We start from the raw sequence: 17506 nt of genomic DNA, 5'->3' as shown, positions 1-17506 counted from the left end.
TACTAGTATGTCATGATAAACTTGTCATTGATTTATTACTAAAAACCTTCTGACCTCGCGTATCTGCTTCCCTCCAATTCCATTCAGTTCGATTGCCTGAAACTTGTTTACAAAGCCCTCCTCGCATAAAAAAAGAATGTACCACGATAACTAGTTTGGTTTAACAAAATTGTTTGGAATCTAATAAAATATGCCTACTGACACAAACAGACCGGGTCACATACAGCTGTACTCGGAGTTCAAAAAGGCAGCTTTTGTCAAAGCAACGAAAGTGTTTGATATAACTGACCAATATTACAAAAAAATCCAGTTTCTATGTCGGTTTTTATGTTACTAATAAATAATTCTAATATGTTGTTATTTCGCATATGACAACCGTGGACACCCGTATTTTCCATCGCCGTTTTTCATCTACGTGACATCACTAAAATCACTGTGATCATGTTTCGGGAAAGTTATGGCAGACCTCCATTAGTATTAACCTTGTTCAAAACCAAAGCTTAAGCCGGAAGTAATATTGGTCACAGCAGTAACTATACTGTTTTCCTTATCGTTAGTTACCAGTTTCCGTTTATAGCTATGAAAAATGAAAGTGACTGGTTTGATACCAATGAAATCTTTGGATATTGACATCTACTACCGGACAACATTATTTGATATGGCTGGCGAAATTTACGGTTTGGTGACATTGTTTGTTATTGATATACAATCATTGATATTTTTAAAGATTAAAGCTACACGACGTCAATATAAAGCAAAAAATGTGCAATTAAAATGGTTGTTAAATGATCACCAAAAGCTTAGAAATATTCTGATTTTATTCGATTAAAAACACAATTAAGTATGATTGATTTAGCTTTGTGTAGGAAACTTAAAGACTATAAAAATTGGAAACAATTTAGGGAAGTTTTTTTTAATATATAATTGTGAATACGCCGAGTAATAGGGAAAATAGCCAATCATTGTTTAGATCAGAAAGACAAACAAATGGGAACACAATACAACAATTAACCTTCGGCAAATACTAATTAATTCAAATCATATCTAAAATCTATGAATTCAGTAATGGTGTTCGGGTGTGTAAACAATGAAAATAGGGTAAAGTACTTTGACAGTTGAACAGCTGATGTTCCGTTCATTTCCAGTGACATTGAATTTTATATTCACTCCTTGCTTTGTTTAAGATACGTTTACCAGTTTGATAAACAAAGGGAGAACGACTTGTACACATTCCGCTTCTTATAATATTGCAATGTTTCGATAAAAAAAAACAATCATAGGAAGGTATGTGCTTGAATAGTAAAAACAAAAGAAAAAAGAACGGATATGGTAATACGTAACACATGCGCCAGCGTATAACCTAAAAACCAATTAGTACATACTTGCAGAGATCATCAAATGTCTTCAGTAATGTAAACACACCTTCAAGTAATAAAATCCACGATACTGAACGATGACAATTCTTCAAAATCAAATCAAAATGTAATATAACGACAAAAAGACATTAATGACAAATATCCCCTGACTCTGGACAGGCGCATAAAATCTGCGGTGGGCTCAACTAGTTTTATAAGGCCTTAACTACCCACCTTTAATGTAAGGTTAAGAATGAACTGAAACAACAAACACACCATAAAATTCATTCAATAATTCATCTTATTTTCTCCTAGAAATACCTCAACGCAAACCATATAGACAAATGATATATCTACTTTAAAAACACTCTGAAAGCTAGTTCAGAACATTATAAAGTATAACAATAACACCAAACAACGTACGGTCACTTTAATTCTAGTGGGCTTCGAGTAGTAACGTCAAGCACTAAACAGGCAAGATTCCATAAAGAGCGACACTAAACTATGGCTCAGGTTTTACGTAGGAATGTAATTAGGGTTGAATATCTCTATTCGTGAAAACAAGGATCAAAGTGTATTATTAAAGACAATTATTTGAAAAACATTACCAATAAATCTGTTAAAGGCAGTCAATAAACCTGTCGGATTTTGTTTAAAAGAATGTGCTTTATAGACTATATTTCTGTGAAAAAAATACCATACCTGAAAGTGCTGTTATATAGATGGTGCGTTTACGACGTCCTTTATATACAGACAAAATGTAAGACCAGAATTATGAATAGCTAAAACAATTCCTAACGGAATTAAGTCTTTTACAATCTAATACGTCGATAGATGCTATTTTATATTATTTATTTATTTATTTAATGACAATTTACAATTAATTGGCTGTGTAGAAATGTATTAAACTTTCCCAGAAGAAAGTCTAACACATTCGCCTCACCGAATGATACTTCGCCCATAGCAACATGGCGATACACCATAAACAAAGATTTAACGGTCGTCCACGTGCGTTTTAACGAATGTTTTGGGGGCACACATTGAGCCCCGTCCATCATAAGCATGGCTTAAAATCAGCTTATTTTGTATCAAAGTTTTGTAACGGTGAAAAAATTATTAAATATTTAGAAGTTGAAACAAAAGTGATATTGAAACCCCTGATGCAAAAGCTTTTCTGTAAGGAATTTATTGCGTTCATTAAAATCTGACACTTAATTTCAAATACGAGCAAAAAGGGCCAGTTGTGAAATATAACTTACACAAGAGGTTATGTGTATGAGTACTGTTATTGTTGGACTTGGTCAGCTTAAGTTCTTTTGGGTAGATATCAACAAATTTTCGAAGTTAAGATTATTTTACGTTATTATACCCACTAATGTCACCATAGAATGAAGGGTGTCTGAAACGAGGGTAGTCAGAGGTTAGAACTTGAATGAATCAGTTTTCTAGAAATCGTTTTTTTTTTTTTTTTTTTTTCTTAATTTATATTTGATTTAGGTTATCATAAGCTGCATGAACAATCTGTGAATATTAAAGATGTAGACGTACACTGTGCTTGAAATTTTATTCTTATAGTAATCTCTCACCTGATGGCATATTAATTACTAAATCCCTATGTTTACGGGTGAGGGACGATTTTAAGGCAATATAAACTGGCACTTGCACTCAACAATTCTACGCAGATTAGATTTTCAGCACTTTCTTATGAGGAAGTGTGTTGAAATGTTTATCATTCAGAAATCTGTGTATTAGATACCAAAGTAACTATGTACTTACAAAACCCAATATTGATATTTTTTAAGGAAAACGAGAAAAAAAATATCTCAAGCAACGAACGTAACGATAGTCAGTGGCGAAATTTTGGTTCTGGTAAAACTTTAGGTAGAACATAATTATAGTAGTATTTTTAGACCTTTTGAATTCTTATAATGTAATTAATTAACCATTGCGCAGAACACAAACATCTAACACAAGTAATAATCATTTTAATCAAATTTTATTTATTTCTTTGAAATTTACTTCCCAAGCTATATGTCAGCTCACAATCCTCAGAATGGCATGTGGGGTTAGCAGACTTGCAGTGCAGTACTGGTCACCGGAAGTGAAGGGTCTATAAATAGCATGGGAAATCCCAGTGTTTTCACAAGATAGGGGTATATATAGAAATCATTATGGAGATAAGGCTTCACATCACAAGAAGCAAAATGCACCTATAAATTCTACAAAAAGTTTTTTCCTTTCAGAAACTGTTTAATTTTTTTTTAAATCAGATGAGACCTTTTTTCACAGCACTATGAGGAACAGGGGTAATTTCTGCGTAGGACTTTTTGCGTACGTTCCAGATGCTCATTGGTTGAATTGGTGGTCTGTAACCTATACGAAATGTTATTTGGAGATTTGAAGTCATTTTAGTATTCGTAAGTTGCTCTAGTTCAATCTCGTTAATGAATTTACTCTTACTAGACCGATGATTTCTGGCGTGCTGGAACATGACAGCAGCAGTCTAAAGGAAGATTTATCATTAAAACTTGACATTATTTTTTAAAATGGCAAACCTTTCGAGACAAAGACAACATGACTTTAACGTGTTCTATCCGACGGTCGAATCGACGACATCCCGCTTCTTTGTAAAAAAAGAAAACATATTATACCCAAAAAATAAAAGAATGCTTTAATCAATATACGATTGCTTCACTATACTAGAACGCCAAGTAATCAGTCATTGAATTGATATAAAAAATAAAAATGTTGTATACTTTGAACAGTAAACGATTAATTCAGTGAGAGAATGGTGGACGTGCTTCCTCCCAAGTTCCGTAAATAAACAGGTAAAATAATGGATTAATCAAAGTGAAATTAACAGAACAGTAACCTCGTTTAAACTTGTACCAAAAGTATCGACTTTATAACTATAGTTTGGTTGGTTTGTTTGTTTTTATTGTTTTTTGTTTTGTTTTGTTTGGTTTTGGTTTTTTTTTTTTTTTTTTTTTTGGGGGGGGGGGTTTTTTTTTTTTTTTGTTTTTTTTTTTATTATTTATTTTATTTATTTATTTATTTTTTCTTCTTATTATTTTTTTTGTTTCTTTTTGTTTTTGTTTGTTTAAATAGATGTTTCAAACCACATTGAAATACTCTGTGTGTGTTTTACCTATATCAATAAATTAAATGGGGTAAGGTAACAGCCTCATCTATCTTCCAAAATAAGCAACAATTCAATATTTATTTAACTAATTTCTTATCTTGATTTTTCCGTTGTTATTTTTTTTTAATATCAATTTATATTTTTTGTTTAATTTGAGTATCATATTTTCACTCTTTTTTGCTCTGAATGTTTTAACCAACTTTGAAGATTTCAAAAAAGTGTTCCGTCTTTATAACTCATTCTTCATCGTAAATTTTGCGTCCTCTTCTTTATTATAGGATTAATACTGGTTTTTTTTCAAGATTTTTTTTCGATATGCAAAACCGGACTATTCACTCACAAAACAAATAAAAGTCCTCCAATTTCTTACTTTCTGAAATATGATAACAGTTTTTTTCTCGTAGGTTCTCATTCAGTGAAATTGACACCCGAAATTGACATTGCAAATACCGGCTTTCAACCGACAACGTTACATGATTGTTTCAATATTCAAAGAATGTACGGGCTACTGATAAATTTATTCTTTCAAAAACTGTTGTTTAGAATATATAATGCCGAAAATGAATGGAATAAAGCGGATAATACTAATTTAAGCCTCTAAACGGCTCTATCATTTGTCAAAACATTGGTAGCCATGTTATTGACATGGAATTTACACTATTGTAAAAACTGTCATCGCTGAGGTTGCAAAAAGTTAACCAATCGTAATGCACGAAAAAAGCATATGCTTATTAGACTGGACATATTTCAGATTTGATTCTACAATAAACGCAGTTTCCCCATTCTTGAAATATCGGTCCCGATGCCTTGAAAAATATGTAGTTTGTAACATTGTAATTGACATGAAGCAAACAGCATGTTTGATCATTCCGTTCCTCTCGATATGCAGGCCCCATGCAGGTCCGGGTGTCAAAAGATAGGCCTGCAGCAGCGCTAAGCTTGTCGTAAAAGACGACTAAATAGTGCCCAAAACGCTAGCCGAGGGCTAGGGCATTCTGCCCACAGAGCAACTGCCCATCCCTCCCTTTTTCTAGTTTCAAAATTTGTCGACCATATTGTCCTTGTTTCCCACCCCTTTTTTTCATATCATCATCATTTCATGTTAATTTTATCATCCATTTCATGTTCATCGCCTGAATATAGCTCGGGGGTTAAACCCCAACAATCAACCTGCCCCGTGCAGGTCCGGGTGTCAAAAGAATAGGCCTGCAGCAGCGCTAAGCTTGTCGTAAAAGGCGACTAAATAGTGCTCAGAAACATAGCCGGGGGCTAGGCGCTCTGCCCGAAGAGTAACTGGGGTGTGTGCCCCAGGTGGTGGAATCGGGTACCCCTGGCGTATTAAATGCTGGGGTTGTCAGGCTATAATACGAAAAACCTGACCGCAAACCATAGTGGTGCACAGTGTCGGGAAAGACCCGACCCTACCCATACCCCCTTTTTTCTAGTGGCAATCAAAATTTGTCAACCCTATTATCCTTGTGTTCCATTCCTTCTTTCATTTCATCATCATCATTTCATGTTCATTTAATCATCCATTTCATGTTCATCGCCTGAATATAGCTGAAATATTGCTGCTCGGGCGTTAAACCCCAACAATCAATCAACCAACCAACAATCAACCAATTGATATGCTGCATGTTTGCCGGACCAATTGAACACTTTAAAAATTACACTAGTTGGAGAAAAAACAAAGGTCAGCTTTGTTTTGTACACAAAATTAAAGAAATGCATTGTCATTGGAAATAGGGAAAACATTAGGAAAAAGACCGAAAGTATATCCAGTTTGGTTATTTTAATGAGGTTATGATTTTGAAATCTAGTGTTTCTACAATTAATGTAATCTTTCTGCGTTAAATAGAATTCGGGATCTGTACTGTGACAAAAAAAAACTGTATAGACCATTTCAATACCTATTCACGACCAGGGATGCAATCATTTCCTGTAGTGCAGAATGTTCTGGAATATTCGTATAGGAAGACTAGAAGCTCTTAAGTTTTTTCATTTCTTAGTCACTGTTTAACGATTTCAAGATGAACAAAAAAAGGTGTAAAGATATATCAAAATATGCATCCATGGAGACAGCAGGATAGCATGCCAGTACCGAATACAAGCAAAAAGTATTCCAATCATAACCAAACGTTTTTACTATTCACTGGTATTTGAAATGGAAAGTGAAAGATTCAATAAATTCAAACTGCACTGCAGGTTAACATGTTAAAAACTTACATTCAGCACTTTTAAATGGCATTTTCAAGTTTTTTCTTCTTTGACAGCTTTTCCGTAGCGATTAATTAGACCATAGTTTGCAGACTAGAATGGGATTTGCCCTTTAAACCACTTACTATGTTCTAGTAACCAGCCAATGAGTTTAATTGCCAATTAGTTTCATCTCATTTGAGACGGTTTTCCTTATTTCTTCAATCGATATTGTCGAACCGATATAATGCATGTTGTTTTCTTGTATAAATAGTAACAGGAAATAGCTTTTTTACGAACATAATTTGTTCGTTAGTTTCTTGTAAGTACGATTTCAAATTTTTCATCTGAATGAGTAGGGCATAAAATTATTTTTGACTCACTACTGAGAAGTAGGCTTAAGGGTTTGTCTAACCTATTTCTGTGAATATTAGGGACATGGTTTTGAAAAAAAATATCCACAAGTACTGGAAGTGGTGGAATACCTATCATAATTACTTTCGAACTACTTTTTTTTCAATCATTAGTTCATTGTATCCCGTCGTCCTTACGGTTGCTGTTGATCGTTTATTACAGCAACAACTTATAGCCACTATAGTTAAGTAAATAGATATGTTAAGTAGATCCCAAAATTAGCCAAAACAAACTGAATTTTTTTCAAATTTACTTTTTTTGTTACAATTCACGGGTTGATTCTCATTTCCTTAACTGTCACAGACAAATGTAAAACATAAGAAAATCCAACATTTGAAGATTTTCTATAATAGTTAATTGCTGAAATTTATTCCTTAAGGAATACCGTCAATTTGTATTTTACCAACAGTTCAAATAATTCATTTGTAATTTTAATTTCTGCTGACGGTTGATTGTTGCAAACATTTTTAAAAAATTGCAACATTCAACCGTCAGCAGTTTACTCGGCGCTGGTTGTATCCATAAAAATTTTATGTTTACAAATAGAATTCGTTTTCATTATCGGTCATTGTTCATCAGGATTTCGTTTATAGAATCTAAATATGAATATTGACAAATATCAAATAAACATTGTAAGGTATTGGGAGAGTAAATCAATTAATGGAACCAAGGTTATAGAGGTAATCAAAAGAATGGAACCCAAGTTTCACAAGCAAAGATTCCAGTTCAAATGATAATGGTTTCAATGGTGTACACTGAGCTAATGCGCTCGTGTCTGCTGGATATTGTCGAAAAGGGATGTAGTTTCTTGTGGTTTGTTTTTATTTTTTGTATTTTCGGATTTCATTTTTAGACAAACTGACAGATATTTAGCACTCATTTCCAGCATACGTTATCTTATGCTTCCTTTCGATACCAAGTCAAGACACGAAATCTTTAATATTTATACTACAAAACCATCTTGCATCATGACAACTTAATATGAATTAATGATGAATTAATATGTTCAATATTAGCGCTACATGTACTAGTATATATTTTGGGAGTTAAAGGCACCCCTGTATGGCATATAAGTCGTTGCAATATTCATAGAACTAATAAAAATACATATACACATGTATATTCATTATCAAATGAATTAGTTGCAAACTGAATATATAATTGTATATGATGTCATGACCCAACAGCTCGTAAGTTTTGAAGGCCTGTTTCAGGTCTTTTGTTTTGTCAAGACAATGTGAGAGGGACGCTGTTCTGTAATATTTCAATAGTAAATAAAAGAATTTATTTACCGAAAACTAATCAGATTCATGATCAAGTCAAGTTCAAATTAAATCTCACAAAAATGATATAACACCACCGGAGTAGCTAGTACTGCAATGGTCCTGACTTGGTACAGACATTTCACCGAGTTGCTCGTAAAACGTCAAGTTTAGGATAGGCGAAAGATGAAAGAAAATATGAAATGCAAACATGTAACGATCCTTCCAGGCCACTGTCATATCCACTTTAAAGTTGTTCATTTTCAAAAACAAATTTTTTGCCATTTGTACAACTTTATGTACCGTGCTCGACTTCTTACAATTAGGCCTCTGGAATATGGTTATGTTCTTACAAGATTAAAGTCATCACTACAGAATTTGTCGTCATGAACTCACAAATCGTTACGTAGTATCAAACTGACCAGGAGAACTTATTTGTTCACTCTGTCATAGTTTTTTTTTTTCTTTTCTTCCTTCGTCTATCCATGACTTGAATTTTTTATAAACAATCCGGCGGTCGTATCTAGAAAAGCAGAGGTCCACGTGGTGCATGCTCCAAGTTTTTGGTGGAGCCCGAGTTGCTCATTTGCTTTAGATTCTTTGTACGCGTATTTTCGGTTATTTCATTTTATTTGTTGTTGGTGTCTCTTTTCCCTGCCTGGTCTTTATTCTTGGATTATATTCATTTGATTTCTGCTCGAATCTTGGTTTCCTTGATTACTTTTCATATGCTTCTATTAAGAAATAATAATTTTCATGTTTCATTTGACGAAAGTGCGTTCATATAGTTAAATTATCACGTTCGGTCTGTTGAGACATTACCGATCTTTTAGTCAAGGAAGTCAGAACAATGAAACATTCACATCCCCTTATATTTCTAATGTTCACGTGTCTTTTAATGTGCTAAAGTTCATAAATATATAACTGCGTAATCTCATGCGAATTATAATGATTTTGTTTCAATTTGTTAACATGGATGTATCAAGTAATTGAATTTTGCAATAAAATTACAATTAAGTACTGGTTATCGGGTAAACGATAAAGCGAGTTTTAATGAAATTTCGATTAATGTAACGCTGATTCCGGAGTTGTGTCCGGTTTTCGAGAAGCCTTTATAATGCTTATGTCAGTAACCTGTTACGTCATTGTCAGCATTCATGAATGGCGAACGATGAAGGAACTTGTCACCAAAACGCCGATATTTTCAGAATTACAAGGTGGAATATTATCTTAATGATGCATGGTACGATATTCAATATTTACAGACTAGCAAGATGCCGTATTATCGTTTCTATCTTTTAAAACCCTGATACATAGAATCGCAAAGTGCAACTTTCCGGTTTTTTTTTGTTTTTTTGTTTTTTTTGGTGAGGTTGGATTTGTCATTCAGAACGCCAAAGTTACTAACTTATAAAGCCAAACGTTATTGTTTATTATAGTACAGATTTGACTCTTACAGTGTAACCACTATTGCAGTAGTATTTGCCATTATGATGTTCATTTAATACCCGACATGGCCTTTGAATGGAAAACTGTATATGTTTGTTCTTAACGATATGTATAAAATACAATATGACCAGTAACATTTTCTCAGAAGACCGAATTTGAAAAGCAGCATATCTGTTTTCGAATATGTTCGCATATTCAGAATGCGGTTTATACTTAGTAAGACAATTTTGTATCTTGTTTTTATTGCTATGTAAGTGAATAAAATGAAATTGTTGCAGTGATGGGCGGGCGGAATCTGGCAAGATGAGAGGGGGTGAGGATCCTATAATTCTGCGTTGGATCATATTATTTTATACCTTTCTGTGGTACCACGTGAAGGTGGGTTTAAATAAGGCTTTATCTGTTACCTGAGCGGCCGGTTCACGACTGGTACCAGTCGGAATTTCTCGTCTTCAGTAACCAGGGTGACTTATTTACATGTGGCCTAACGTATGTAAGGATGGGGCTCCCTGTTCACTCAGTAATGCACGGAGGAACTTCCATTATCGCTGTTACCAGCGAAACGCCTACCTTAGCCAATTTACTTCTCGGCGGTTTGTACCGGCTTGCCAGATCTCGTCTTTCCGCTTTCTGCAGCCGTTTTGCCAACACAACATTTCACATTTTATTGAATCTTTTATTAATAATTAATGATAAAAACATTTACAGTTTACCGCCATTGTTAAATGAACAAGTTTTATGAATAAATAAAGTTGCATAGTTAGATAGCAAAGCATGTCATATGCGATTTAAAAAATTCTCGCCATCTTGCTTGTGGATAGTGTTTTAATTGTTTTTTTTTTTTTTTTTTTTTTTTTGGGGGGGGGGTTTCTAGCTATGGTATTGTTTTGTTGTACTCTAGGGAAATTGGCATCTTAGTTTGGGCGGCATTTGTGTTAATCCGAATTGAAGAAATGTTTAATTTCCTCTTTATTGAAAATACCTCTTCACTAAACAATCCAATACTGTCGCCATATATTTTATATTTTTAATATCTTATGTCGTGTGTGACGGCATTCCTATGGGAACAAACTGCTTTTCGTATTCTGATTCTTGATCAGTTTCTGAACTCTTATGATATCGAGTTTATTGTAACCGTTGGAAAGACAGAACGACACTTGACAATGTCTTATAATCTCTAATTCTGCTTTATCAATGGAATATTGTCATCAAAAGAATAACTCACAGTTTTTTGGGGGTTTTTTTCGAACTCTAGATAATGAATACACCAGAATCCTATAGAGTCTGTCTCGTATCTTTACTTTCTTTTATTTAAATTCGAGGTATTAAGTGAAGACACGTATGAATATAGGATAAACACCATGTCGTATCGTATCGTTCTTCAACATTCAATCTGCTTATACAAGGAAATTCTTGTTATTTCCTTGTTAAGTAGCACTCCAGCTAAGAATCATGCAAAATGTGATTCATGGGTAAAAAGCCTACATATCTTTATTTTTGATATTTTGTTTGAATTGCCATAGTAAACAGAAACTAACATTCATTTTTTCATATAACCAGTGTTCTTATGAGATAAAAATTATATAGAATGCACTGTAGATTTCACAATTAAGGGAGATAACTCTGTAAATGACACTCAAATACAATAGAATCTATTGGATTTTCAATGTAGATTATCTCTTAAGAGCGGACAGATTTGAAAGAATAATTACCCATTTCATAGTTTAGACCCATAAAACAATTTCATTACAAAAATAAAAATATGTAGCCTTTTTTGGGGTGTATCACATTTTTCAGATGCCCCGTGCAGGTCCGGGTGTCAAAAGAATAGGCCTGCAGCAGCGCTAAGCTTGTCGTAAAAGGCGACTAAATAGTGCTCAGAAACCTAGCCGGGGGCTAGGCGCTCTGCCCACAGAGCAACTGGGATGTGTGCCCCAGGTGGTGGAATGGGGTACCCCCTGCATGTTACATGCTGGGGTTGTCAGGCTATAATACGGAAAACCTGACCGCAAACCATAGTGATGCACCGTGTTGGGAAAGATGCCACGTTCCTCGCACGTTAAAGAACCCTGCTGTGGTATTCGATAGGAGTAGGAACCTTTGCGCTCCGCCACAGGAGGCTAAATTGCCCGACCTTACCCATCCCTCCCTTTTTCTAGTGGCAATCAAAATTTGTCGACCCTACTGTCCTTGTGTCCCATCCCGTTTTTCATTTCATCATCATTTCATGTTCATTTTATCATCCGTTTCATGTTCATCGTCTGAATATAGCTGAAATATTGCTGCTCGGACGTTAAACCCCAACAATCAATCAATCAATCAATCATTTTTCAGATTTTGCATGACTCTTATAAAGACAGCTACTTAAACTTCTTACATATAGGCTTTTCTTGAATACCTTTGAAACTATTCAATAGGATTTTGATCTTTCAAACAAGCATTATTGCTGATCTCCCATCCACCATCGGGGCAGGTTCAAAATGTAGACCGGATTCAAAAATTTAAGCAAACTGATTGTATATGTCACAGTGTATATTTGTTCCCGTTTCTTTATATCATAACAGGAAAGATATTTTAAAACACCATCACAAAGTTTATATGTGTGTGCTTGATATTATAGGGATTCAATGTAGCATACGGTTACATATTCATCTACAGCATTGCGACAGGATAATTCGAATAGGGTCTTTTAACATCTTGTATCACTGATCTCCAAAATAGTTTTTCTCCAAATCCAACCTGGAATTTCAGGTATGGTGTGGTCTGCAATAGCGTTCGTATTTCACTTGTCATGTGATTGGAGTCTATTTGGCGATACATGATTAGGACAAGTGACTGGTGTCCTTTACTTCGTCGTTTCTCTTGTGCTAGATTTATTTCCCATTGGCACCATTCACTTTTGGTGAAGTCATTGGACATTATAACAATTGTCTTCCAAGATTTCTCGAAAAACTTTTCAATATTTGTAGTAATTGGTTCACCTACGTCAAAATCACGGTGATGGAAGCATATTCGTAATTCTTCGTCTTCTAAGCGTTTTACAAGATGATGATGTACCCACTGCCGATCTGCATCACAATAAATAACAAATGCATCAAATTCAAAATTTTCAGAGTTCTCTATTCTAATGTATCCAGATTTTATCTTCTTATAACATCGCAATAAATATATGACATTCCTTATGTTTGTTTGACACCTAATTAAAACAGATACAGAAATAATGATGACAAAAACAGACGCGCCAATTATAATTACTATAGCAAAGAATGGGTTCCATGTCGAACAGTCTGCCACAGTTGGTCTAAAGTTGTTTAGTGTTGTATTTTTCATATTCTCCGGATAAGAGCATTTATACTGGTTTGGCCAACCTACAAATTTAATTTTTTTCGTTATGTTCGAGTTTCTAATTGTGTCCACAAACCATTTATTTTGACAATCACACCAAAATGGGTTTTTAGCCAGATTTAACATTTTTAGAGAGCCTAATTTAGCAAATTGGAAAGATGTTTTGTTTATGGAATTAATTTGATTATCTTTCATAAAAATTCCTATCAAGGCGCTATGATTTGAGAATGTCTTCGAACTCCAGCTCACTATTTTGTTTCCCATCATGAATAAATATTTTAATGATGGCAACCTGTCTAGTAGTTTTTCTGGAATAATCTCTAAGGACGTATGAGACAAGTTAAGCATTTCGAGGTTTTCGAGATTAAAAATCATTTTTAGCAGTGTATTACTTTCAATGTAGTTTCGCTCCATGTCAAGTTTTATCAGAGTAGTTGGCAAGTAAAATTGAAGCGACCTCAAGATAAAGCCATTTCGATTAATATTCAAAGTTTCGAGAGTACAGCTGTTGAACGCAAACCTTGAAACCATTCTGAGTGCCTGATTTTCACCAAGACATATTTCTTTTAAATACTTCAAATGCACGAAGACATTGTTATCTATCTGTCTAATTCGATTTCTGTTTAATTTCAGTGTTCTCAGCTTCGGTAAACATAGTAAAGATTTTCTTGTAATGCTTCGAATTGCATTGTCTGATAACTCGAGAACTTCTAGTTTGGGGGCAAAACTTTCGTTGTTCTGCCCACAAAATCCAGGAACTTCAAAGAGATTATTGATTCTCAAAGACAAATTCTTCACTTTTCTAAGTCCATCGGGATCTAAGAATACTAATGAGCAGTTTAAACATTCTAATAACTCCAAGTTTTCGAACACCCCAAATGGAAACGCATTTAACTTGTACATAAGGTTTTTACTCAAATCTAATGTCTTTAAGTGAGCTCCTGTTAAGTGTTTGAACATATCCTTTGGAATGCTCTTCCAATCGTTCCTGCTTAAAACCATTTTCTTAATTTTAGTTCTATCAAGGCTTTGAAGTGAATCTCTTATAACATTTGCAATCAAGTGTATTTCGTTCGTTATTTCCAAGACCTTAATATGTTTAAGCATGTTGAATGCATCAATGGAAAGTTTTCTCACGCTGTTATTTTCTAGAATTAATTGTTGCACTGGATTTGAAGATATATTTTGAAAACTTCCTGCGGTTATAGTACTCAGATTGTTATCTTTGAGTTCCAGTGATGTGATATCAACAGGAATCTTGGGTATGTAATGCAGATTAGAACATATGGCACGTTCCTTGGAGAATTTGCAATCTCCAATCGATCTCCCTGTAACGGCAATAATTACGAAAAAGGCGTATTGTCTCCCGAAAAGTGACATATTCCTCTACCATTAATTTTATGAAATGATATAAGGATGTCATACATTGTACTTATACTTTTTAAAATTAAGATTTCCATACTCAGTGAATATTGTTGTATCTATTCTACATATTACATATCTTATCGTATATTTAAGAGTTTCCTTTGGTCGAGGAAATTATTACTCCACAACTGTTTGATTAAACAATTTCTTACGGAAGAAATTCGTTCTAATATGAGTTTTACAAAAATAAATCTAAGTGATATTGAAATCCGTCCTGAATATACGGAAAATTCTCAACTATATTCCTGAAAGAACTTCCGGACCTTTGCATAAATTGATATTGTTACAAATTATGATAATAAAACTTGCAATTAAATTTATTATTAAAATAATCCCACTGGGCCTCGATGGCCGCATTGGGGTCTCGCCATTGTTTCAGCCTAATGCAGCTATCCTCCACCCAAAAAACTGCGTTTGGCCAATATGGAAACCCTGTAATATTGTAGTAGATGGCAAAACAAATGTGTGGCAATTTCAAGACGTAAATGTCGTAGATGATATTTAAACTGGACGTTGTACTTTTACGTATACAGGCCCACACCGTAACACTGAATCTCGAGACAAATATTGAGTTTCAGTCATAAGAAATCACTAGCATTTTGGGAGACGCGTGATTTGATAGGATGTAGTATCTCTGCTTCTTTTTTTATTTCACTGTATATTCATCCGGCAAAGCACGACAGCGGCAAAGAATGAGGTACAGGCAATTTTCTTCTTCGTTGGAGGGCTAGGAATTATATTTTTAAAATTTATTTGGTTTAGTAAGCATGGTCAAATAGTACTTATGTAATGCACCATGGCGGTAACATTTTAAAAGGTCAAGTAATATTATATCATACATATCTTTATATTCAAACACATTCTTAAAAAAAAAATCCGTTGTATTTTACATGATAGCACTTAGTAATTTTGTATTGATATGATTTTATGTTGAAAATAAGATTTTAGTATTGGCAATGCTATTGCTAGTAACCTATATTTTTGATCAAGAAAAACGTTTAAACAAATTAAAACTTGAACATCGGAAATATTGCGTGGGCATTCCCATATTCATATACACATTGTGCAATCCCATGTTAATATACTCTTCTGTATATGAACACTGCACTTGCAAAAAAAATACCATCCGTGACACAAATGCTGACTTTCAATAATTGAAATTAAATTTACCAATTGGTTCGACGTACATCTAATCAATTTGTCTAAACACGGAATTAGTCTAGTAGTTTGAAATGGTACCTCCAAGGACCATTGTGATTCCATGATTACTTTTGACTAATTTTCTGTTTTATTTGTCTTCCAGTATAAATACCTCGAAATATTTTCCACCAAAGTCTACATGTTTAATGGTTACAGTTTACTAATGCAAGAATACCAACTCGAATTACACGAACCTTTGAACCTTTTGGTTGTGAAACTCAGTTTCTTTTTTAAATTCCTTTTCGGTTTGGTTGATTTGTCATTTCTATGTTGTATGTGTTATTTTGTTTTGTTTTTGTTTTTTGTTTTTTTTATTTCACTGTATATTCATCCGGCAAAGCACGCCAGCGGCAAAGAATGAGGCACAGGCAATTTTCTTCTTCATTGGAGGACTAGGAATTTTTATGGTAACTTTCAACAGCAGCCGGAATTACAATTTATTTTGAAAATCTAATTTGTTAAGTTACTTGAGAAATATTGAGAATATTTTTCTGTGAAAAAAAATGCGAATTTTTAGAATATTTTTAACAAAAAAATCCAATTTCACTACCCACGCTAATTACATAAATGTTCCCTAAGTTTTATATTCTTCTTTTCACTGCGTGAGTGGTAGATATTCAATTACTTACCACACATTATATAAAAAAATCCTGCAAATATGTCTGTACCCCCAAAATGCTGCACAACAGTCGTGCGATTGAGATATCTATAAACTTACCTAGATTGTTGAGCAAATGTACCGGCGCCCCTTTTTGCTTATAAAAAAATTACATTTTGTTAATTTACAAAAAGCAGTCACTCCAAGTATGCGCAAATTTTATATTAAAATCCCTAGAGTTGTATATTAGATATGGAGACGATTAAATTATGGACATAAAACTAAATATGAAAAGTTGATAGTCCTTGTTACTAAAGAGTTAGAAACCATTGTCATAGTAACTGATACACGTCTTTCTGTTATGTTATGTTCTTTGTTGTGTGTTTCTATTTTCCATGTCAGGTTTTTGTCCATTTATTTCATTTTGATTTCCGCTAGAATCTTGGTTTCATTGATTACTCTTTCTATCTTTTACGGTTTTTGAAATGTTGGCGAAAACCTGATGTCCAACCCCTATATAATATTTCAGTAACGACAGCCATGTTTCAGTCACGGATTACAAAAGAATCAAGGGTCATATTTTGCAATATACCCTATGGAGCAATCATACCAACTTTCATTGAATTCTGTCGGATAGTTTCAGTGAAGATTTTTGAAACCAAAAATAGCAAAAAAAAAAAAAGGAAGACAAATACCACAAAAGGGAAAAAACCGCAACATCATTTAATGGATGTTCACGAAAATTTTAACACGGACCTCATCATGTTGAACACTATTACTTCTGTCAGAATTTGGCTTAATCAAAGATATATTCGCAAATCTGCTCGACCCCTATGCTCTATTTTTAGTAACGACGACCATGATACGGATCACGGATCAAAATTCCCATCAGTCATAATGTGCAGAATATCCCAAAGAACAATCATACTAATTTTCATTGAATTCTGCTTAGCAGTTTAAGAGTAAGAAATTTTTGAAGAATTGTTTTAAAACAGACAACCACGAACACGACCACCACGACAAATGATGACAATAGCTAACTTGGCCTTTGGTCCGGTAAGCTTAAAAAATGAATCGCTACACCGAATTAAGAACAGAACTGATGTGAATATAAACATGG

The 17506-nt window shown here is 33.9% G+C and overlaps 1 protein-coding gene across 1 annotated transcript; it reads right to left on the bottom strand.

Moving 5' to 3' along the window:
* Window positions 1-9962: 9962 nt before the first annotated feature.
* On the bottom strand, window positions 9963-14643 carry LOC148625361 (toll-like receptor 6). Its single transcript, XM_088568833.1, has one exon. The coding sequence runs from the start codon at window positions 14541-14543 to the stop codon at window positions 12471-12473; it is 2073 nt and encodes a 690-aa protein (XP_088424959.1). The 5' UTR covers window positions 14544-14643; the 3' UTR covers window positions 9963-12470.
* Window positions 14644-17506: the final 2863 nt, after the last annotated feature.

The sequence above is a fragment of the Perna viridis genome, chromosome 2 (genome assembly GCF_037379345.1).
Source record: "Perna viridis isolate PV_CMFRI_1.1 ecotype Kerala chromosome 2, ASM3737934v1, whole genome shotgun sequence".
Classification (NCBI taxonomy): domain Eukaryota; kingdom Metazoa; phylum Mollusca; class Bivalvia; order Mytilida; family Mytilidae; genus Perna; species Perna viridis.
This window is presented reverse-complemented; position numbering and strand designations above follow the sequence as displayed.